The sequence below is a fragment of the Orbicella faveolata genome, unplaced genomic scaffold (genome assembly GCF_042242905.1).
Source record: "Orbicella faveolata isolate gen_17 unplaced genomic scaffold, um_ofav_v1 contig_4, whole genome shotgun sequence".
Classification (NCBI taxonomy): Eukaryota; Metazoa; Cnidaria; class Anthozoa; order Scleractinia; family Merulinidae; genus Orbicella; species Orbicella faveolata.
The window spans coordinates 2,401,013-2,426,610 of record NW_028301569.1 but is presented as its reverse complement, the minus strand read 5'-3'; the positions used below and the strand labels follow the sequence as shown (position 1 = coordinate 2,426,610).

Sequence of the window (25,598 nt, the reverse complement as noted above, 5' to 3'; positions counted from 1 at the left end):
TTTGCCACAAGCTCAGCAAAGCTGCTACGAGCTAATCCACTGCTTCTGTCAGAAGGCGTGTAGAGGGTTGTGCAAGTGTACAAAGGCAAACCTTCAGAGTATTGCCCTGTGCGCCTGTGGCGGAGACTGCCACCAATAGGAAAGTCGCAATAGGTGTGTATATGTATGCATCAGACAGCACTGTAAGCTTTGCATGGCATAAACAAGTGTTTCTGAAAACATCCATTTATGAATGTTAACAAAAAACGAATGCCAACAGACATCTTCAGGTCGCCAGAAGTTATGCTAAAAAACGAAGTAAAAAATTGGAAAATAGACGAGAAATGTAACAATAAAAATGCTCAATAAGCATTTTTTTAACATTACTTTTGGTATTAGTGACACTTTAAATAACACATTCTATTAACATTTGAGTGTTTAACACATGATAAAATACACCAAATAGCAAATTGTAGTTAATCTACACTCAACAAATCAAGAGAAAAATGCTGACGTCAGCATTTGTAAAAAAACCCGGTTTATTCTCATCACATGAATTGTTACGGATGTCTCTATATCCAGAATTGTGAAGTAGCTGTTGCCTGTCATTTGTGGGAAGTTTCATGCTTTTATCAAAAAACAAAAATTGACAGGGTCTTTTTGACACAATAAAAGCAAATTAGAATTTTCAATCCTGACGCAGGATTCCTCGGTTTTTACAAGCAGTGGCTCTTAAGTATACAATTGCCTTACCTGTAAAAATGAGTTGTTTATCCTTTTTATTCGTTGATGTAAACATTGTCACTTGTGGGGTCGTTGTTTCAGGCATTTTTTGCGGTATCTTTACCGGAATTGAAACATGTGGGTTGCCTTTAAGTGGATCTGTAGCTGTACCAAATATTATCAGAGACCAGTCAAACAGCACTCCTTCAATAAAAGAATGAAAAAAAAAATCAAGCAGTTTTCAGTAGATATAATAAGCCTCATTTCTGCCAATCAGAAGTAACACTTAGGGTGTAACTCCCACATTTTTATGATCCTACATTAGAGTTGAGTTGCTAAAAATAGCAATTTAATTCCAAAATTGCTCTTCATTCTAAGGTTCATTACACACTTAATAAGTGCTAATGGAAAAGAAATACAGAAAAAGAGTAACACGGTGTGCAGATACAATATTAGGGACCATCTTGTCACTTGTATTTTCACGATATACACACTTGGCTCGTGTATATGCCGTGAAAATACAAGTGACAAGTTGGGTGCTCTGTGGTATATACTATGTGAAAGTGTTGCATTACTATTTTATACCATGGCTATAGAGAATACAGTGGCCAACACAATCAATGCAGCGCTGGGTAGGGAGGTTGGATGAAATACCTGAAATATCGTCCAGTATACACGGCTTTCTCGTATTCTGATTGGCTGTATTTTCTATGGCATGGTATAAAATACAGAATGTAATGGGACCAAAGACTTGACAGTATGATGATCTTTTGCTTCAGTCCTAGTCAAAGGGGTTGTCTGTAGTTTAAAAGTCTGAATATATGTTAAATAAAAAGTTTAAAACTGACAACGGTATTTGTGCTTTTCTTTACAAATCACTCACATAAAGTCTGTTGTGTCATTGATGAGAGTTACCTACCTTTCAATAATAAAACTGACTACATTACACACACAGATTGATCAATTAAAGGAAAGGTTTGTCAGTTTTTGAGTAATGTATGGTCATTTTTTCTTACACTAAGAGTAAGCGTTGCTTGACCAAAAATTCTTTGATATGAACCAATGTCCTTCCTCAAAGTCTAATTCAATTTGCGGTTTTACTGTGCACCATGAAATCTACAAAAATATTATTATAACAGTTGCCATCATTTTGTGTCACCGAGCTCAGGCACATAAACAGTTTGAACTCCCTTTTCTGACAATGCTCATTAAGACAAGAGAAAAAAGACCTGGGGCCTGTTTCTCGAAAGACCCGGTAAATTATCGGGCCCGGAAAGTCACCCGGTAAGTCCCCATAAACTTTTCGGGTGTTTCTCGAAGCTCCAGTTATTTTCAATCCCGTTAATTTTTCCGGTAACTTACGGGAGATCGTGACCTCCCGTTAAGTTACCGGGGAGTCACAAATGTTGCAAAACCAAACAAAATGGCAGCCGGGGGCGGACTTTTCTGTTTCAAAGACGCCCCTCTCTAGCCGATATGTGGCTGACTGGGAAGTCATTGAACGATTTCGGCTCTCACGAGCAAGAATAGAGTGGCGCGTTGAGGAGCTAAAGGAGGAATTGGAGAGAAACACGGCGAGAAGCAGCCCGCTGGCTCCAGAAACCCACGTAAACATAATTGTTGTTGCTGTTGTTGTTTTTTTAACAGTTTGAAGGCGTTTGCATGGAAGCGCTATATAACTGTGAAGTTCTGTTTTATTGTTTTTCAAAACCAACAAACGGCGGGAAAAAAAATTAATGAATAGATAAACACTGTCATGTAAACGCCGATCACTCGCCGCTCGTTTTCGAAAAGGCTTCTTTTTATGAACATCAAAATGGGTTCCTGTCACGCAAACCTGATCTTTCTGCAAGCCAAACCTGTTTCCTGTGTTTTAATTGCAGATTTTTTTTTTTTACTAATTTTGGAGAAGGAAATTAGAAAACAGACATTCCACAAAAAGTAAACATAATAGAGCGATCGCGAAGAGTCACATTAGGCGCGGTGCACAACTGCTGACAAATGTTCTAGCTGTAGATAAAACACGAAGAAGCGTACTGTACTCACGATAGATAAACGAGAATAAAGAACATTAAAATTATTCTCCCCAATCACATAATTGTTTCAATCGTATTTCTATTGATCTTAGCTTGCTTTATGCTAGAACAGTCGATTTGGGATCAGTGAAAATTACCCTTGATGTTTGCCGGAGAAAACGATTAAATCACGCCTAAAAATTTTAGTAAGATCCTTCCTTATTCCAAATATTTTGTACACTTACTTAAGCGAAATTCTTATCAGTATAAATTGCTGAAATAAGTGTTTGTAGCTAAATTTCAAGTTCTCAAGTTCACACTGTTTCCACGGCGGTCCGCAGATCTTGTTTGATTGCTCAGCGGAACTGAATTAGAATGAATCACGGAAAAAGACCACTCCTAGAAAAGAGCGAGATTGTCGATCGAAGCCTTCGAATCGAGCTACAAAAGGCAATTGATCATAACTTTCAAGTAATATGATCGTGCAAAATAACGATCTCTCTCAGTTGCTCTCCTTTGACACAATGACAACTTCGAAGTTAAACTTCGCAGTGTTCTTCAAAAAGCATCACAGTCGCAACGACAACAGAGTCGATCAGAATCGAATGTGTACGTATAGTCCCAAGTGTTTCTCCTTCTCTCGCGAACGAGCGTGAAGCGCGCGCTAGAGATTGGTAACAACCCGCTATTTTATCGGGCCCGGTAAGTACCGGGAAAATTTACGGGTGCTTCGAGAAACGCTATTTCGGGCCCGGTAAAGTTTCCCGTTAACCAGCCCGGTGAGTTATTGGGCCCGGTATTTACGGGAGCTTTCGAGAAACAGGCCCCTGGACATGTTATGCAAAACCTTCTTATTGAAATTATTTGTTATTACAGCTGTAATGTTTGCTGTTTCGGCCAAGTTTGATGGCAGTTTTCAGTTGATCATTGCATGTTTTGATCATGTAATTTCACTAAATAATGAATGGCCCAAGAATTTTGAAACTTCGCACATTACAAGTTCCTTTTCAAGTGTCTTGCCCAGTATTTTGTGCATTGTTTTGCCCTATCAACCATAATGGTAAGAAAACTCTAGTTTAATGTGCTCATCCCTATCATAGTTAATAGAGAGAAATGGTTATGAAACGCGACAAATTTCTTTGTTTTAAGTTTTTGTTCACTTTTTTGGCCTTGACCATGCACAAAACACAATAGACAGACCTAGACAGCTTCCTTGTGGAACACCGAAGCGCAAATCAAAGCTATCAGATTTAACCCCATCGAATAAAATACATTGGCTACGTCCTAACAAGTATGACGAAAACCACTTTAGAGCCTTTCCGCGTATACCGAAGCTTGTATTCAAGCGTCTAAGTAAAATTCCCAGCAGGCAAAATGAAAAAATCTTTTGGTGATAGATATTTTAGTCTAGCTGTGCCTACACTGTGGAACGCGCTCCCAGCCAGCCTACGCAATGTTGATTCTATTTTAACTTTTAATCTTGTCTTAAAACATCTTTTAAAGTTAGCTGTTAGCCTTTAGCACTTAAATTACTTCATTATTAAATTTAGTTTATGTACATATTTAGTATATTTTAATATTGTAATGCGCTTTTGATCATTGTATGTTAAAAAGCGCAATATAAATTAATAAATTATTATTGATTATTATAATTATTAGTTGTTTACTCCGTACTGAGGAACTATCCAATAGAAACGTGTTGGTTACGTAATTCATGCATAGTGTATTAGTGAAAAACAAAAGATTGTGCACAGTCATGGACCTTCCAACGTAAGTCTTGGCATCTTTGTTTGCTCCTTTGATGTTTGCCAGGCTTCATAACCATTGCCTTCTAAAAACTATGTCCCTAAGCTAGTCAAGGTGCTCATGGGGCAACGCCAATGTTTGAAAAAAGCAGGCTTGCTTGTCTGATCTCAAACAATCCCTTCATTTGTAAGCAACATCAACATGACATGACACAACATAAACCTAAAGTAGCAATGGAAATTATAACCTGTATTCTTGTGGTCAAGTCGGGAATTCTTTAGAGAGAGTTCCCAAATACCAGAAGGGTTTTCACCCCAATGATGCAAAGTTAGAACTTTCCAGTCAGTCAAATACGTTGCTTTTGGAGAATTGTCCTTTCGACGACGTTGAATGAGACGAGATGTTGTTCCCTGAGGTGAGGTAAGATTAACCTCCAGGTCTCCTCTAATTGTGTAATTAAGGTTTAGTCGAACCTGCACATGTTCCAAGAAGTTTATCTCTGGACATGAATTAGTAACGTCTTTCAGAGAGGTGGTTACCTGGAGAGCATCAGCTGAAGGAATAACCCTGGAATAAATAATCAGTAATTTGTTAAATATGATTATTATAATATGTTCCACATCTTGTGTTTAGCATTTCCTTGGCTATAAATACAGTCGAACCTCCACTTACGGCCATCTCTCCACAGTGACTGCCAACATAACCTCTCAACAATGACCACTTAACCGAGAAGTGGTAGTCCACACGAGTGTGATTACACACCGAATTGGACGACACGATGTTCTGTTACCAATTAATCATAACAATTACAATTTCCAACAAAAGTAAGTTTCATTTGAAAAAGATTTTAATACTCATTTTTAAATGTCATAATTAAAATATGGAGAGTAATGGCCGTTAAGTTTCTTTCAAAACAGTCACCAGAGACTAAACCTCCACAGTTTTACAAAGTCAGTCTCTTGAATTTAATTGTTATGATTAATAGCAAATTAGCAAGTGCATTGTATTGGTATTGTACGTTTACAATGTCATAACCGAAATTTCCAGAAATTAACAGAAAGCTAGAAATTCGTTTCGCAAAGGTTCTAGTTCAGAAAATTGCGCACATGTCATTGTGTTCCTGGTCAGCACTGACTCTCTGCGATGAATCTTAGCTCAGACTTGCTTGCCAACTCCATTATGTTAGTTTAGAATCCGTAATTACTAGGCGTGGTTTACCTCTAATTTGGTTTGTTGGTGTTTACACTGGTTTTGAACACACATTTTGCGCTTTTAGTCCATTTGGTGGTAGAGGGGTTATTGGGACGGGGATTGATTCTTTGGATCTATACTTTCAAAAAACGTCTACATGTATCTTGGCGAAAAGGGCTTTTTGTGTGGTTATGCTGTAGGCGGGGAGACTTCCCCTTCTCAACGCTTATGCACACAAAAAATAATTAATCTCTTCTTTATCATTGCCGACCAACCCATAGACACCAGGGTGCACTAATTTAGTCTTTCTCTGTAGTTTTAATGGCATAGATGCTCCACACTGTGGCAGTGGGTGTCAGAGAGGTTTATTCTAGACTGTGATCATTTCCTTGGGTCTATACTTGCATATCATAAACTTCTCTCTTGGTCTAAATGGCTTGCTCTGTTGTTGCAGTGTAGAAGGGGAAGGCTAAATAACGTAGAGAAACAATCATGGATCTTATTCATTTGGTGATTTTAACGCCAGTTTAATAGTTTCCAATTGTGTAATCAACTACAGAAAACATAGACACTCATAGACTACCTGAAAGCAAAAATCCTTCTACTAATGGGATACATGATGGAAAAATGGCGTCGTTAAACTGTCAGGTATTGGATTTCCTGGGGTTGGATAGCCTGCGAGCAGGCTTACGTTGGAGCACAAGCGTGTGGCCTAGACGCGAGCGTGAAATCGAGTGGCGAAGCGTTGGAGCACAAGTGCGCAGCATAGCCGCGAGCGCAAAATCGAGCAGCGAAGCTGTGAGACGAGAAAGTGAGCCTGCTCTGATCTCTGCAAATGTTTTATTTACACCCCGGAAACCGCAGAAAAAATAAGCCAATTAATTTTTATCGGAAGTATGAACTTTGGCAGCTCAGATTGGAAAATTGTAAATCTTTTTCATAACAGCATGCAGGCGCGATATCCGTTGCTGATAAAGTTTTGCCGAAGAAAAACCGTCAAAGTTAATGTCTAGCAAGGACACACACTTGAGTCCAAGTGATCTTGCTTTGGCAGTCTGGTCTTTGATGATGCTGGTAAACGGACAAACGCCTTCGTGTTGCTTCGTTGCCCGCTTGCAGTCGGCAACACGACAAGTACGTATTGATTCATTGACATACTTTCAACTGCTATGTCCTGCTCCCTCTTTAGTTTGAAATTTAACCAGAAATAGACTGGAACTTTGTTAAGACATCAGTAATACGTGCACGCAACTCTTCCTCTGACACCAAATGTGAACGACTTATTTTTTAGTGTGAGAACGTATGGTAAATTACCGACTCCATGGGGATCTAATCGCTCCTCGTCAAACATAATAGAAAGACAGTTTTCTCGCCTTCCTTGCTTTTCGGCCAATGGTATTTCACTTCGCTCAGGCGAGGCAGAAATGAAAAAAAACAGAGATCAAGGCAGGCTCACTTTCTTGTAGCCTCTTCACTAGACTCCTTCTCGCCAGATCGCTCTGCTCTTCGCCGCTCGCGCGCGTGACTCAACGGTGAGCCTGCTCGCAGGCTAGGGGTTGGAAAACTCTAGTGTACGGTACAAGTAGAAGAGGTATTTACAAAGACTCCTAAACAGTAATGCTTAGGCTAATCCAACAGGTTTGTTTGGTAACGATGTACAGTCAAGAAAAAAAAAGAAGATATTTAAAAAGATTGGGAATTTCAGGGATCCATATTCGCAGTCATCCGGTCGTCCGTGACGACTAAAAAATCGTAGGGATGACCAAAAATTGCCAATTGTCATTGTAAACTCGTCCGCTGGACGAGTTTAGTTTGACTCTACCCGAAAAAAAAAGTTCTTAGATTTTCTTATGAGTTTCCTGTATTCTGACCACTTGTTATCCATTTGGAGCTTGTAGAAAACAGAGAGAGATTTGAAGCTTTCTTTCGCGATAAAATCGTCACTTTGGTCCGCCATCTTGGATGACGTGTGAATGAAATCACTGCAGGCTCAGTTTTCATTTTATCAACCGCTGATGCTCTGTACTGCATCTGCATCGGCGATTTTGGTCGTTTCTATCAGGATATGGCGTTTAGTAATGTTAACATTTCGGATAAACAAGCTAAATATGAGCAGGAAGAGCGAAAGCGTTCCTTTCAGCCTTCGTGACAGTTGAAGAGGCCTTGGTTTTCACTTGTACCTGGTTTTTCTGTGACCGCCGACAGCCGCAACTATGGACATGAGGTACTGGCTGATTGGGAACATGAAAATAACAAACACGTAAACTTTCCATTTACATGCTGTTCAGTTGCAACCCCTAGGATTTCACGGTAACGATTGTTTCCGTTACCGTGTCGTTACTGTGATTCAGAAATAACGGAACCGAAAAACCATTTGCCACTGATATCTTCAGTCTTAAAGATCAAAATTTATTTGATAAAAGGTTTTTTTTTCCTTTTCTTATTCTCAACAAGAGGAGTAATTCCTTTGATTGGGACTCTGATTATATATGAAACTAAAACGTTGTTCCACCATATTGTATCCATCCCAAAGTGCACCGCATGGTATGTGAACGGGCAAGTAAAATTTTGCCAGGGCAAGTATGTCATCTGGCATACTTGCCTGGCTGATGACTTGGAGAAAAAACCAATATGGATCCCTGGACTTTATGATGCACTAGAACTTTACAAACTTCTGGAAATACGTAGACAACTATGAGGAATCCTGATTTCTACTGACTGATTAATACAACTGATAGATCAATTCAAATTAATTTTGCTGATTGTTACCTGTACCTGTTTATATTTGATTGATGATCGACACTGATGAGAAAACGTTTATGTATGTCGTAGCACTGGAGAGATTTCAAAGTATCGATTTTCAAAACTATTGTATAGAAAACGCAAATAACAAAGTTATTTGTGCTTGCTAATAATCTGTACTCGTTAGTGATACTGCTCTCTGACCTTAAACCCCACATTTGCTGTCCTTAACCAATAGTTAGCTTTAGGTCAGGGAAAAAGAGTTCAAATGCTAAAACAGATTTTCAGATTAACACACCTAATAGAATAATATACAAAACATACCTGTCAATATGAAGATAAGGTATCGTGCAAGTAAGTTGTGGTGCTACTGTTGTCCAGTTCACTGCCAAGGAAACTAGTCCATAAGCATCCATCAAGCCAAATCCAACATAATTACTAGCTGTAAATGGAAATGACATAATCAATCAAAACGTAGAAGATATATTACACAGGATTTGAATTCCTCTTGATTAGGTTATTAAAATATCTTATTATATGGCTTTGGCTTGTGGCCAATATAACGCGCGCTCTGATTGGCTAAGAGCGAGATCTGAGCGGTCATTACGCGGTCAAACGATGCAAGCCGATTAAAAACAGTAAGAGAAAGTAAAATTAATCCGATTAGCTAAAAGTTTAGAGATTTTTCCTTAACAAAATTTTATGGAAGTCGTTTTTGACTTACCAGCCGGTAACCTTGGTGAGCACTAGTGAAAAACAATCAAAGTTTACCGAGTCTTGGGTAAAGCTAAAATCGCTAAGTGAAAAACATCATCGGCAGATCTGTCATGCATCTTGAGCAGAACACCACGAAGAAACTTTGAGTTATCATCTTAGTCACAACAATTACTGAAATATTGAACTCGGCCACAGTTCTCATCAAAAAGATTCCATCGCTTTAACACAAGCAAGGGTAAATCAGCTTCCAGGATCATCAGATGTAAACAAATCGGGCGGTTTCTGTCGGTAGTAGTATTTCTGATAACTGCAGGAAGTTCTGGACGTTCACAAAGCTTGAAAAGTTCATCCATAAATCCCAGAATGAAGAAGGCGAAGATATGTTGTCGAAAGCAAATGGCGAAGATCGAGTTATTCTGAGCAGTACATTCTGAAGCATTAGTATTTTCTTTCACCGAAACACCGTTGGTTTGGACTATTTTGAAGCACTGTCTGTCTTTTCTATGTGCATTGACGTTTTGCCACAAAAGTGGGAAAAACTCCCCCATCAAGTTGTGGCACCACGATACTAAAATACCTTTTTGAGGCTGTGACAATCATTTTTCCCATAAAGAAATGTGTGTTTTTAACGGAATACGTAAAGTTCACTGACTGTGTAGTTTTGCCCTGGATTTGAGACGATGAATGAATCGGTAAACGCGCGCATCGCCGGATGTAAATTGCTGACTTCCGCTCAAATAATTTTGTTTTTCTTTTCTTTAATTCATGAGCCATATAATAAACAACTTAATAACCTCGACCGTTCGGTCATTACGGGAAAATCTCAAACCTCGGCCTACCGTATTGACCTCGCTATCACTCGGTCAATACTGCAAGGCCTCAGTTTGAGATTTTCCCGTAACGACCTCACTCTCGGTTATTAAGTAGTTATTAAAATATAAAAGAAGCATTAACTGGTTACTAACCAACCTTAACTTTTCAAAATTTTAAGGTGGCTCTGAACCCTATGTACAGAATTTTTTCAAACTTTGCCAAAAGTTGCGTCTTATCATGCTTATCAAAAGTTGATAATATAAAAAAAATTCACCGTGCCGTTTTTTAATTATAGGCTCCTAAAGGGTGTTTCTAGCAGGTCATACTGTTGCTATGGTAACCTATTGTGTCACGGAAATGATAACAACTTGTTTACCAATGATTGGGCAGTTTTTTGATACCATGATTGTGGCATCAAGTCATAAAGAGTGGTTATAACGACCCATTAAAATCTAAGTGCTGGAAACTATTTTGAGCCACCTTAAGTATAGTGGAACCCTACCTTACAGTACATGTGCCTTGTTAATATGGTCACCTCATTATTACGGCCACTTTTTGTCCCAGCAAAATGCCCATACGTTTTCTTATAGGACAACCCTGTTAATGCACCTACCCCATTAATGCGTCCAATCGCCACATTCTGCAATTCCAACCTGTATAATCCTTTATAATTTTACCCTGTTCATACGACCACTCCAACCAATTATGTAATCTTCTCTCTATTGATAATATTTTATGCCCTGATTTTAAGTTTCATTTTTATTAAAGCATATCTGCACTCTGGATGCTATTAAAAGGACAGTTGTTTAAAAGTGCAATTGTGATATATCTATTAAGACACCTCTCAGTTTAGACCAGTTACTACGTTTTCATGTGAAGGCTTTAGAAAATTAAAGTATACATTCCTTGAGAAACTCACCTTTATCAAGTTTCTTTACACGCCTCGATTATCGTGGTAATGTGATTAACATTCGAATTGATTTGTTACACAATGCCCATCAAAAGCGTGTCACCGATTTCTCAAAGACCACTTCCTTTTCCTCTTATACCATTCTAAAGATTGATATATGAACACTTAGGGTATCCTTGCCAAACAAAGTCATACCTTTTCAACCGGATCAAAATTAAATAATCAAAGACATGCTATAGTAGAGCATGGGAACATTTCAGCCAAATCTCAGCTAAATCTGTTGACATGTGGCTGCAAACGAACTTAAAATGTGCGTTCCTGTACGTAACTTTTTCTATTTTCAAGATACTGATGAAAAGAGCGGTAGTTTCCAATTTTGTGTGTTTTAAGCAAGTGATGCTAGAACACACAACACAGAGTTAACGATGCGTTGACAGATTACTTTGAAGATCAGCCTACCCTAACTATGGTATCGATAAAAATCTATATTTAACAGACATCAGAATGATAGAAAATAGTGGAAAACATCATGGACCTGGATGCAGATGTTAATAGCTCGAGAGACAGGGAACCACGGTGAGATACCTTGTAATGTTTGATACTCGGTTAAGTTTCGTTACATAACATCCGCTTGTAATTTTACTATCCAGGGAATAGTGGTGATTCTACTTAAATATGCGAAGAATATCGCGAAAATAGTCGTAGACTACATGGCAAGGAAACAAATTGTAACAAGCTGAATGCCACAGTCTGGCTGAAAATCCTAGCGAGCAGATGCTTAAAGAAATTAGTGCCAGGAAAGAAAATTGTGTGATTTTCTACTTTAAGTTTATTTATCTGCTTTTGCTGCTTAACCCGTTGACGACTGTGCCGGCCATAACCGGCCGTGATGAGCGTTGGCCTTTTTCCACTTCTGACGTCATTACCTTTGACCAAAATTGGCATCACTTATGATGCCAACTTAAGAGGAAAAGATCTTTCCACTGATACCCAGATCGCAGTGATTGGGTCACCTGAGCCTGAAACAATACGCGCCCACGAGCAATACCGCTAGCCATGATAACCATGAGAAAATTCATTCATGGGTTTTCTTTCCTTTGCCATATGAGTATGGGGCTCCGCTTGGCGGTCCTTCAGGCCGCCGGAGCTCCACTATTATACTCTGTTCTAAATATCACATTGTCCATTTACCTGTCAGATTTGCTCCATTACTGTTCCAGTCCTTCGCTTTAATGATTCTCTTATCAGCTCTGGAACTCCGTATGATAATATGTTGCATGTCCCGCCACGTCAGGTTTTTGCTGAATGAAAAAAGGATAAGGATATATAATTTATTTCATACACTTGTCAGCTGTCACAAATTTAGTCAGGATTCTTTAAAATGTAATAAATGGCTCAAGAATGACCTGACCTGTCCAATACCAGGGAAAAACCAATTTCAAACAACTATCCCATATAACCTGCAATCCGACTCCCAGTGCATTATAAATAGATTGAGGAGAACTAAGAGGACTGAAGGCTTTCTTACCCTAAGATATTTTTAGCTTTACATAATTATGGTTAAGTGCTGTATTGTCCTACAGCGAGTGTGGTTCTTACAATCGGGAAACTTTCACTTTCTGTTCCCTCCATCTGGTGGAAACGGCAAATATCGCCTTAAAGTTGAGAGCTGGCTTTTGAGCTTCTGCAGAGCTATTTCTTTTCTTTGATTATTTTTGCTTTTCCTTTTGAATATTTCTCCGTGATACTCCTAATTTTTATCTTAATAAGATATCATTTTTGGCCAGTATCGAATACTGCAGCTGTATTTCGTCTTGAAGTTGGAAATATTCTCCCATAAAGCTGCAATATACGATTCATCTTAAAAGAGACCAGAGCTAAATTTCCAAAAAGCTTGAGTGACCTTTCTTTTGAGCTGAAACTTCTGATTGGATGTGAAGGGATAAGGCTGAATGATAGCTTTAAGGTGCAAGTATAATATTTTAATTCTTTGCCAGACTGCCGAGGGCCTCTGAAATAAAGAAATAGTCTCAGCGGCCTTGTATTTGTTACATAGATTGTGAGAATCACAGAGTATTTTCATTCCTTTCATGACAGATGCTTTTCTTATGATGGAGAGCGCACAATTGAAACTGCTTCAGATTATCAAATTCTCCTAAGCGAGGTCTTGTAATAGGTGATTTAGTTCAGAAAATAATTCTGTTCATCAAATGATGGTTTTAGAATAATGAACCTACCTTATTTATCATGCATATGTGTGACTTATTAACTCAATACCATGAAGTTACCAACATGCAGTTCATTACCGCTTTACATGTATGCTTCAAAAGAGGAAAGATTTATTTGATGGCTCGACCCAATGTCCCTATTTTTTCAATCACTTTTGTATAGCCCTCTTAAGTTTACCACAAGACAAACCAAAAGCTGAAAACCTTACTTTGCTTCCACAGCCAATGCAATAAGTCCAGATGCCATAGCAGCTGCTGCAGAGCTAGCACTAAAATGATCCGTACATTCACCATTAGCAGTGGCTGTTATCTGGAGATGGAGATATATTTAGTTACCATTGGCATTTAATTAATCATTTTTACTAGTACTTGGACGGTGAATTTGACTAAGGTCTCATTTCTGATTCCACAATTATTGGTAGCAGTGTACACAAATGGCTGTCAAATTTTGCAATGACTATTACGTTAAGTTCCATGAGGTATGGTGATAGCAGTGATTATCATGTTGGACTACAAAATTAAAGTAATTTCAGTTCAAGCACTGACTGTGTTGATGACTGAATCGAGAATACACGATGCCTTGGGGGGGTAGTCTGTAAATCTTTGGGTGGGGGTGTGGTGCTGGGACACTGAAACCCTTACCCTATACTAGACCATAATAAGCTTTTTTTTCAGCCTTAATATTCTAGACTAGGCACCAAAAACCCCTACCCGTATCCCAGACTAGCTATTTTACATACATAAATACACACCAACTCAGTTGGGGGTAACTGGGTCTTTACTGCCTAAGACCATATGCGATGCTCCCCAAAAACCCCCAAAGAGGTGGTGGGAAATTTACTGAGTAATAGACTTGCTCATCATGTTGACCACTATCATCTTGTACTGCAGGGAAGTATCAAGGTATCATGCATAGGCATTAGAAAGCCAATCCCCTTGAAGCTCAATATAGTGCCGTAGACTCCACAGTTCAGCACAAAGGTGGCTCCTCCGCAACGAAAAGAGTGTCCAGAGTACTGGGAGCTGTCAAATCCACATTGCTCAAGCAACTTTTTTAGTTTAGTAGTAAATGTAGTATAAAGTAATGGTTTAACTTAGTCCCTGAATGTATACACAAAGGCAGGGCCATTTTGGGGCTCATGTACGCCTAACAATTTAAAGGCGTTTATGATTATTGCTTTATGCAGGCAGAGTTTGGAGTGCTCTATCCTTGGAAACAGGCACCAACAGGGTGCGATTGCGATACTGGATTGATTTTGACCAGCACACTACGAGCAGCAGGCCCTAGTTATAAACACAAATGTCACACATGCGCAAGTGTTTTAGGGGGTCAAATGAGCTCGCGGACGCAATGAGAAGATTAACCTTCCGAAAGAAAGAGAAGAAGGCAATGACGCACCTAGCCAAAAATGTCGCATCTAACGACTTAGTGAGGTCAAGCTGTCCGTGGAGTTTATGTAAAATGTCTAGTGTAATAGGGAGCTTTTGCTGATCAACGTTGCTATGCAGACGCTTGATGCCTCGCATGAGGAGTTCTTTCTGAAATGTAAACGGCGGTCTTGCAGGGGGTTGGGAAATCCACACTGTAGGTGCAAGATGCACACATCTTTCAAATAACATGCGATGCTAGATGCGGCGAGAGTCTGAGCTAGGAAGACCACATAGCATAGTAAATTATGAGAAGAGCATGACACCGGTCTGTTACCAAAGTAAAGCAAAAACGAAAATAGGCACGTAGTTGTGATTTGTAAATAGCTGCTGTGGACTGCGCGAAAGCCTGTCCGCGGTATTTCCTCAGCTCGGCATCAAGTTGCTGTTCCCGAGCATGGACCGCACCTGTAAAGGTAATGCGTCAAAGACGTTACGTGACAGATGTGGCGTGACAGAACGCCGTTTGTTTAATGGGCAGGAAATGAGTTTCCCTACTTAACAATTAGACCCGTAGCCCACAAGGGCTACGGGTCAATAGCCCATGAGGCGAAGCCAAATGGGCTATTGACCCATGGCCCTTGAGGGCGAAGGGTCTAATTGTTTTAGTACCACCCAACTAGTTGGACAGAAAAGTTAATAATAAAGTTAGCAAATGCAAGTTAAAGAAATTTTTATTTGGGAATAAAATGAAAGAAAGCATCACGCTCGATTGGACAAATTTCGCTACTCGAGGACTATTACTAATAGTCCTCTGGTTGCGCAGCCAATTAAAATGGAGGATTTGCATTAGTCCACTAGTCGGGTGATACTAAAAGGAGTTCACAATGCGCAGGATCATGGATACGAGAAATAGCATCGGTCAAAGTGTTAGCTGCTCTGGGAATATATTGCGAAGTGACGCGAAAGTTGTATGTTGCTGAGAGCCAGAAAAGTTTGCGCAACCATTGCATCGCAAGCTGGTTACTAAAAGTGCCCTTATTTATCACGCTTAGCGTTGTTGTGTTATCAGTTCGCAGAATGATCCACTTATCGCGTAGTTGATCCTTCCAGCGCTCAAGGGCCATAAGAACTGTGAACATTTCCTGCAAATTGACTTGCACGTTTGCCAGACTACGATAATTAGTGGCCCAGTTAACATAGAACCAATCACCTTGAAAGAATGCTCCTCCACCAATCGGACAGGCGTCAGTAGATAATCCTTCAGTGGGAACTAGCTCAGAGTCTACGATAAAGGTTTTGCCATTAAAAACGCCTAGAAATTCTGTCCACCATTCCAGATCTACTCTCAGTTGAGTGTTTATCCAGACATGATGATTTGGGCGCTGCATGTGGTTAACAGTGTCAATCATACACCATAAGAATATGCTTCCGTCAAACACAACGCGTGTGGCAAATTGAGCTTGCCAACGAGAGACAGCAAGTCCCATTTTGTGATAGATCGCTTTGCAGTTGTTTCGCTAAGTAACAATCGAAGTTCACAGAGTTTGCATTTGAGCAACGTGAGTTGCATGCGCACAGTATCAATTTCAATGCCTAGAAAAGTTAATCGCTGACAAGGCCCGACAGTGTTGTCCCAGTTAATTTGAAATCCAAGTTTTGCCTAAGTGTTTAATCAGTTCTTCATATGCTTGTTGACACTCAACCTCAGAGTAGGCGATAACCAGGAAGTCATCAAGATAGGCCAAAACCATAAATCCCCGCCGTTCCATCAATCGCGTGACTGCTTGTATTAAGCTATGAAATATTTCCAGGCTTTTTGCGGCCCCAAATGGAAGCTTACAGTCACAGAGATACCCGAGAGTGTTGTCACCACGAAATTGCCTCGCTAGTCCTGTCGCAGGGTAGTTGGACAGATGAACGGGCACATGTCGATAAGCACATTTAAGGTCAATGTTTGCCAGATATGCGTTACTCTTGATAAGTGATACCACTTTGTCAACTGTGAAGTATAAATAGCGCTGTTGTCTGTCAGTGTATGAATTAACATTACTGTGTTGCGGTCGGCTGCAATCATGGATAAGACGGATTTTGCAACTATGTGGTTTCAGTATTGCTCCCAATGCGCTTACTATAGTAGGATTTTCAGTTGTTACTATGTAGATTCCATGCTGTATTTCTTCGCGTATCGCCTTCTCAACTTTGTTGCAAACATCATGTCCAGTTGCTGATTTGCAATTCGTCACTTCTGCGTCACTTCTACACGATACTGTACAAAAGCCTTACATTAGTCCTTTCCGCAAATAGTCACGGTCAATATCATTAGCCAAATTTTCTGTCCAGGCACCAATGTTATTGTTTAACAGAGATGGGTGTAAACATGGGATGGGTCCGGGTCACGCACGTTGATTGGACATCGTGGGTAAATGCTCGTGTTGAGGGTGGGGCCGAGAACAATTTCCCATGAGGCAGACATGTTGAAAGCTTCATTGAGGCCAATTACAGCCCGACAAAGAGTTAAATTGGCAGCAGATTGGCTTGAAAAAATTGTGGTTGGCGGCCGGAATTGGAGCGTGAGTCAGCACAACGCTTAGCCAGAGTTTGGTTAAACTGAGTCAATGCACGATGTTTAACAAGAAACCGCGTATGAAGGTGCTGCGAATCGCTGCCCCAGCGAAATCCCTACTGGTGCTGAAGTTTACGATATTCGTTGTGGTATATGACAACAGAGGGAAGAGTGTGAGACTCGTGCAGTTCTGCTACTTTTACAGTGTACGAAAGATAATCGGCAATCTGGGACAGGCCTGAAAGCTTTCCTGTGTTTGACAGCTTGGGCATTATTCTCGTGTTTGCGGCAACCCACATGGACAGTGAAATATTGTCTAATTTTGGCTTGCTTCTGGGAGCACGTAGGACAATTCATGCATCAACAGACCTACCAATTTCTTGCTCATCCTTAATGGTTCCATCATAAGTCGCAGTACTTATAAAGTCAGGAATAAGCAAAGGTTTTGTCCCACCTTCTTTCTTGGACTGCAGTTGGTGTAGAGTTCCAAAGAACACTTGCGGGTTGCTGTTAACCCTCTTGAGGGGCACGGAAAATGGCTGCCCTGTGGCTCCCAGCGTTACAAGCAGGTCATCCATGGAGATTCCTCCAATCTTTTTCAGCAACTCTTCCAAGCCACCATCGTTGGCTAGTGACTTGGTAGTAACGGGGGTGCTCTCGCTAGAATGTTTCTCCTCAGGTTTGTGGTCTGGGTCTGTACCATTCAGCAGTTTTAAAGCCTGCATGAACAGTTTCCTCTGCCAGAGGGTCCAGCATTGCTACATCATCTGCATGAACTAACTTTAAGGCATCCTGGCTGTCCAGGTCATTATTCAGTAACGCCTCAAACGTGCTCTGCTTCAGTCCATTATCGCTGCACCACTTTTTAGAATCGAAACTCGTCATGACAAAAAAAATTACAGATTTGCACTTAATTCTTATAACGTTGATCGCTTGCTGATCGCAAAGGGAATGCTTACTAATATGGCAACTGTTCCCTTATACTTGCTGAGCGTGGCATGGAATTTCCGCTTCAGTATTTAATTGTGATAAACAAGTCTATAACTCACGAAACTTTATCACTATCGTAGTCCAACATACGCTAACTACACGAATATCTTACAAAGTCACTTCCAAGTTTCAATTTCTATTATGTAACCCTGGGTAAAGAACCCTGTTCTAAACTAAATTCTTTATACAGCAGCCACTTTCCCGGTAAATTGCACCCTATTCCAGAACAAAACTGTCTGATTTCTATATTCTATCCCAAACTAAACTGCCTAAAAACCATACCCTTCACAGCAACATATACCTATATAGCTTATTAATGGGAGTACCCTATGAATAGGATGTCAATAACCCTACAGTTAGCAAACACTTTAGATCCATTTGGACAAATATATATACGTCTGGATTTAGGAAAACAGTGTTAAAGAAATCAAGCGGTTTTTATTTATTTTTTATTATTTTTAATTATTTTTTTTATTTGCTTTCTGTATGGCAGCACCTTGTAAATCTTACCTAGCGTAAGATGTAGGGAACTTCACACGGCATGTTTCATTTATTTATCTACTTTTATCATTATTTATCATATCCCCCCATCCCCTGCCCTTTTCAATTGGTAGTAAGTTTTGCCCAGGCTACACTCAAATGAATTTCAGTTCACGCTGTGACTCTGAGAAGGAGCCAAGCGATCAGCGTTCTATAACTGCTGTCTAAAGGAAGTCTGCCCGATGTCCAATGATGGTACAAGTCTAACGATTTGCTAGCAAGGGTCATCCATTATCGTACAAAAAAGGGCCCTGAGATGTAACGGGACGTCATTTAGCCCCGTAATAGTAGGCCGTTTGCACTGTGGCGCTACTGTTGTGCTTGCTTTAGACAGCAAAGAGCTTTAGCCACATCAATTTACGGCTTAGACGTGCAATGGACTAGACATTTCTAGCTGCTGTTGGCGTTATTTGCTCTAAACTTTGATGTTGCGAAAGACTTAGGAAAAAAATCTGTTGAAGTCGAGATATGCCATTTCGCGCTCGATGAAATTCAAGTACATCTGGGACATTGCTATTTGCGAGCAAAACATGGCCACGAGCAGAGTGAACAACATGAGGTCAAGTGCAGATCATGAGTAGAATTTCCTTGTTTTATCAATTTTAGGTGTTCTCGGCCTAGCTAACTATCAAAACTGCCTGTGATTCGCTAGCATGGAAGAAATTTATTTGCGTGGCTACCGGTCAATAATTGACGTAGCGACAACATGTTGAGTGTTCGCTTACTGCTAACTATGGCCTAGTTTGTTTGAAGTTCAATCGATTCTCGATGTAGGAAGCTCTTGTTCAGTCCATTTAGGACGATGCAGGCCTTTAGAAAGCTATAGATTAGCTCTCCGCCGCGGTTTTGATATTTGTGCATTCATGTTGATTTAGACTGTACAATTCATGATTCAACGAAAAGACGGTGAATTTAGTCCTCCTGGCCTCTAAAGGCATACAGCAGAGTTATTTGCTTTTATTTGAGCTATGATAAGCCTTGTGGAAAGCTACAATCAGCGACATAATTAGTTGACACATTGTCTTTCAACAGTACTTTTAGTGTACCAAATAACGCGACTCTTTTTGTCGTGCAGTAAACTGTGGAAAAGACCCCACTCCCCCATTCAATGTTGTTTGTTTGTAGCTCACGATCACAGCAATTGTCACACAACATTGTTTGGGGGTGAGGGGGGTTGAAAGGACAAGCTAGGAAGGCAAAAAGGAATCACCGTGACGAAATAGGGGGTTAAAAGGGTGAATGTGTCAACAATTTTGTCGCCGATTGTCCAAGGCACAATAGTTGAAATGGCTTAAAAACAGAGCTTCATCAAGAGTCTTTTATCACACCATTTAATCTACACTATGGGTACTTTCGATTTATTCCGTTGGATAATAGGCAGTAATTAGGACACGATAATGACAGGTGATTGCTGCCTTAGGACAGAATTATATCACGATTATCAGTGACAAGTCAAATTCTGTGACTATGTTTTTGCGAATCCAGATATTTAAATTGAATGTCATGTAAAGGCCCCTTTTTCGCTGAAATATAGAAATAAATGACCGATGTGAGTGCTTTCCACGCTCTTGTCGCAATGATTGGCTAATTTAACCCACAGTGAAGACTTCGTGAGGTCATTTAGATGAAATCGCAGAGGTTAAACATGTCTAAATTAGCCCCGCAAGTCAAATGATAAATTTAACCTTTAATTCTAATTGAGTTTTGTTTGGCTCATTGGACTCATTTGCAGCAACTTTAATGGCTTGTACAAGCATGTTATGGCTTCTTTTAAGAGTACGCGAGGCAGATAACGCTCTCAGTATGACATGTCCATATTTATGTACAGTATCTGACCAATTTTCCAAAAGCATGCTCGCTCCTTTGGCGCAAAGCCTTAACACGGTTTTCATAAATCCAGTCATATATACATGTCTGCATTTATGAAAACCGTGAAAGTCTATGGTGTACTAGCAAAAAGTTTGAGATTCATAGCTTTTATTGAATCTGAGAAATTGTCATACAATTATTACTCAAAATGCACCAAAATTTGCCAGTGCAGACTTTGCACCAAAATAGCGGGCATGTTTTTGGAAAATCGATCAGAAAGTGTACATAAATTATGGCCATGTCATACTGAGAGTGCTATCTACCTCGTGTACTCTTAATAGAGTCCATACCATGTCTATACAAGCCTTTGAAGTCGCTGCAAATGAGTCCAACGAGCCAAACAAAGCTAAATTAGAGCTTAAATTGATCATTTGATTCGCGGCACTAATTTAGACAGGCTTAAATTCTGCGATTTCACCTAAATGACCTCACTATGTCTTTACTGTGGGTTAAATTAGCCAATCATGGTAACAAAAGCATGGTGAGCAGTGGAATCGGTTATTTACCTCGATATTTCAGCAGAAAAGTAACCTTACGTGACATTTCATTTCAATATCTGTCTGGAATCCCGAAAACATAGCCACAGAATTTGACTTGTCACTGATAATCTTGACACAATTCTGAACTAGAGCTAGCTTTCCACAAGGCTTATCGTAGCTCAAATAACAGCAAATAACTCTCCTGTATGCCTTTTGAGGCCAGGAAGACTAAATTCACCGTCTTTTCATTGAATCATAAATTGTACAATTTAATTAAGAGTGCTTTTAACATGAAATTGGAGTCTAAATCAACACGAATGTACATTGCACAGATATCAAAACCGCGGCGGAGAGCTAATCTATCGCTTTCTAAAGGCCTGCATCGTCTTAAAGGGACTGAACAAGAGCTTCCTACATCGAGAATCGATTGAACTTCAAACAAACTAGGCCATTAAGTTAGCAGTAAGCGAACACTCAACATGTTGTCGTTACGTCAATTATCACCCTGAAGCCACGCAAATAAATTTCTTCCGTGCTAGCAAATCACAGACAGTTCTGATAGTTAGCAAAGCCGAGAACGCCTAAAATTGATGAAACAAGGAAATTCTACTCACGATCAGCGCTTGAACTCATGTTCTTCACTCTGTTCATGGCCATGTTTTGCTCGCAAATAGCAATGTCCCGAATGTACTTTAATTTTGTCCAGTGCGGGACGGTTGTAACCAGATTTCAAAAAATTTTTTCTAAGTCTTTAGCTACATCAAAGTTCAGAGCAAATGACGCCAAAAGTAGCTAGAAATGTCTAGTCCATTGCACGTCTAAGCCCTAAACTGATGTGGCTAAAGATTTTTGCTGTCTAAAGCAAGCACAACATTATCGCCACAGGGCAAACGGCCTATTCTTACGGGACTAAATGTGACCGGTTCAGTTTACACATCTCAGGCTCGCCTCACGTACAATAATGGACGATGCTTACTAGCAAATCGTTAGGGGGCTTAATTGGACTTAATGATGTCCTCAGACAGACTTCCTTTAGACAGCAAATACAGAACGCTAATCGGTCGGCTCCTTGTCAGAGTCACCGCGCGAACTGAATTCAGACGAGTGTAGCCTGGGCTAAACTTAACACAAATTGAAAAGGGGGTGGTGGGGGGGGGGGGGGGGGGTCGATAAATAATGAAAAAAAACCCTAAATAAATGAAACATGCGGCAAGGAGTTTCTACATATCATGCTAGGTAAGATTTGCAAGCTGCTGTCATAGCGAGAGCAAAAAAAAAATTTAAAAAAAACAAATAAATCCAAAAACACTTGACTCAGACATATATATAGGACTAAATATACTTACCACCTTCGTCTTATCTTCGAAGAGAAACATCTCTTTGCTGTATGTAACTGCTAAAATTCCGGGACAACGTTCTCCATAGCGTGGCAGTGAACCATCTTTATTTACACCTGTTATGGCAATAGTGTAGATGCTATTCACAAGTCCACTGAAAGCACAGCTATTGTCTCCATATCCACCATTTCCCGCAGCAAACACAAATATGGAGCCACGTCCTTGTCGACCCTGTAATGAAAGCAAGGCCAGACTGTTTTTGCAAAAAGCCTGATATGAACATGAACTAGTGAGACAATCTCAGACAGTGCAGAGTATAATTTATGGCTCTGATGCAGTAGTCACACAGGTCCTCACCCCTGTTGTTCTCTCCCTTGGTAGTCAACTATAGGCCTTTTCCCCTTTGCAGAATATGAGCGGACAAAAACTTGATAAGAGATAATCCTAGCAGTGTGTGTGTTTCATGTTTGTGTTTTGCCCCAAAATAACTTACAATTACCGTTTGTCAAGACGATTTTAAATTTATTGTGGTATTTTATCTTGAGTTTCGTTCATTTTGTAGCACTACTTTTCACGCCAATGTTTGTAATTTGATACTTTTGTTTTCCTCGCCAATGTATGCAACAAGATACCTTTGTTTCCATGAAAATATAAGAAAGATGTGTATTTTTTTAACTCACTGCTGGAGATAAATGGAATATAAAAGCTAAATATCTGCTGAAAAGTCAAAGACGAACAATTCTGTTTTACTGATTCAAAACGTAAATTTTCATTTCACCGATAAACAAGAACTAATCTTATTATCAAATAGCCACGTCGAATCACGGAATGGTGCATTTTAATTCTGTTGCCAGCCGAGTTGGTGTAAACAATAAAACCACATCAAACTAATACACAATGCTATTGAGTAATACAACTGAGGAGCGTTTCAACGAGAAATATTGAAGAAAGAGATCTTTACTTGACTGAAATTATATCTCACATCGGTGAGCGAGTCACCTCATCGGCTGATGAAATTAATTGGAGGTTTCAGTAAGTGCCACAGAGTCTGCGGCAATAATAACGAAGTTTCTTTTGTCACAAATTTATTAGTTTTACATGTAACTAACGTGGGAAAGTTTTGGCTGAATATAAACTTTGGGCTCTGTTTCATAGAAGAGGAAACAAACAAGCTGCTAAGGAAAAGCAATATGTTCCCATTCTCTATTTCAACCCTGGCAAACACACAATAGTTATAAAACAGTAGACGACATTTCTTGAATTTGCCAAAAACGCATTTTTTGGACATTTTGGAGATTTTCAGGCTGGATATGGGCCACATTAGCTCCAATCTACTCAAAAAGGCATTTGCAACATGACAGCATGCCTTTCTTTCCACTAGCATCGTGTTTTACGACATTTTCGCTCAGGCATGCGCAGAAATCAAAATTTCGAGAAAGTGACCTACGTCTTTAGGCTTTTCGATTTTTTGATTTTTTTTTTTCGCCTTTCCTTTTTCTCCTTTTCTTTTCTTTGTGCTGCAGTGATTGACCTTCTACTGAGCTTGCTTCCAGTTTAAAACATTCTGAGAAAGCATCATCAAGACAGGCAATTTTTGCCATGGAGTGGCCACGCGTAGGTGCAGGAAATTTTTGCTCTGAGTTTTTCACTCAACTTTTTTGAGCATTTTTGTGCATATCTCAGGCTCCATTGGGCCGATCACTCTGATCTGGGTATCATTGGAAAGATCTTTCCCTCCTGCAGAAGTTGAGCATAGATGATGCCAATTTTGGTCAAGGGTGATGACGTCAGAAGTGGAAGAAAGGCCAAGGCTCATCATGGCCGGTTACAGCCGGCACAGGAGTCAATGGGTTAATAAATTTTGCTATTTAGTTTAACATTTCAAAAGCTGGCAAATTTAGTGGTAGTGGACATGTTCGGAATTAAATTGAATATCTTTAAAGTAAAAAATGCCCACTCAGATATAAGCTTAAGTAGATATACAGTAATACTTACTTTGTGGGGTGGTCACAATCACGTCTAGATGTTAATTTAAAATTGATGCTAAAAGGTGCGTTTTTGTTGGAATTCCCTCATATTGCCAACCTGCTAGTCAACGGAAGACATAATATAATGCAACAGACTAGGACAAGTCAATGTACAATTTCCGAAGGTTTTCACCATTAATATTTCTTGCTCCTTGTAAATAAAACATCTAAAATATGGTGTGAAATATCCCCTCTCAAGTGTACATTTCTCACCTCAGTAATGCCCAGTCTCACATTCACTGACTGACTTAATCCTTTAAGCTCCTAGTGGAGCAAAGGGCGTCAACTTTTCATGCTATCTTCTTGGCTACGGTATGTTCCAGGTGATGCTGGCCATCTTCATCTCTTTAATCTTCAATCGGCCTTCTCCATGTCTTAGCAGGTCTTCCCACCTTCCCTTCGTTCTGCAGATTCCACTTCAGAGCCCGCTTAGTCATGTCAGTGGCTCATCTTTGCAGCGTGTGGCCTCTCCAAGACCACTTCCTCTTGCTATCTCAGTTGGTATGATTGTGCTCTTGTCCTGACCTGCACCAAAGTTCTTTGTTACTAATTTTTTTTCTGGCCAATGTACATGTACACTTGTATCTTGAGGATCTTTCTGAGAAATTTGTTCACAAAGCTTTGCAGCTTGTTCAATAAAGCTTGTGTCACTTTCCAGGTCTCTGATCCACAGAAGGGCGTAGTTTTCACATTTGTTGTGAAGATGCGCAATTTGGTTTTGGTAGAAATCGATGAAGAATTCCTGACTGGTCTAAGCATGTTGAGGGCCAGTCTGGCTTCGCCTACTCTGCTCTTCACATTCTCCTCAGCTCCATTGGTGACTGTAATGGCACTACCCAGCTACGTGCACCTTTCTACTTCTCCCAGATCTTCACCATTCAACTTGATTTTGTCCTACTGCTTGTTGTTAGCTTGTATGCCTTTGGTTTTCTCTTCTCTTACCATGACGCCAGTGCTCTCTGCAATCAACGCCAGGTTGTTGGTCTTGGCTTGCATATGTTGTGGTTTCTGAGAAAGGAGGCATACACTGTATATTATCTCCATAATCCAGGTCACGTAGCTGAGTTGTAACATTTACAGTGTAGTGTCCACTGTATGCCTGTGTTACCCTTATCTTTCACCTCTCTCATGATCCAGTCATTGCCCCATTTCATATCACGAGGGACTGGGGAGATTCTGAACATCCACGGACAAGCAAAAAAAAATGGCGGCTACGTTGAGTCTGCCTGTTCCGAAAGATCAGAAGTTTCCGCAAAGATTTTCCAAGTTACCAGCCGCAAAATAAGAATTATCCTTTGGATTTATCAAGGGTGAGCTACTGACTGGAAAACTAGAGTCTGTAGAATGTGAAGAACTGC

The 25,598-nt window shown here is 40.0% G+C and overlaps 1 protein-coding gene across 1 annotated transcript in view; it reads right to left on the bottom strand.

Moving 5' to 3' along the window:
- The window catches only part of LOC110064011 (proprotein convertase subtilisin/kexin type 4-like), a 93,846-nt gene that overhangs the window by 25,967 nt on the left and 42,281 nt on the right, over window positions 1–25,598 (bottom strand). The window contains exons 9-14 of the mRNA XM_089275883.1: window positions 22,223–22,444; window positions 13,274–13,374; window positions 12,028–12,137; window positions 8,721–8,838; window positions 4,711–5,030; window positions 733–906 (exon numbers count right to left, since the gene is read on the bottom strand). Of these exons, the coding sequence (XP_089132009.1) occupies window positions 733–906; window positions 4,711–5,030; window positions 8,721–8,838; window positions 12,028–12,137; window positions 13,274–13,374; window positions 22,223–22,444 (1,045 nt within the window). The remainder of the gene's footprint in view (window positions 1–732; window positions 907–4,710; window positions 5,031–8,720; window positions 8,839–12,027; window positions 12,138–13,273; window positions 13,375–22,222; window positions 22,445–25,598) is intronic.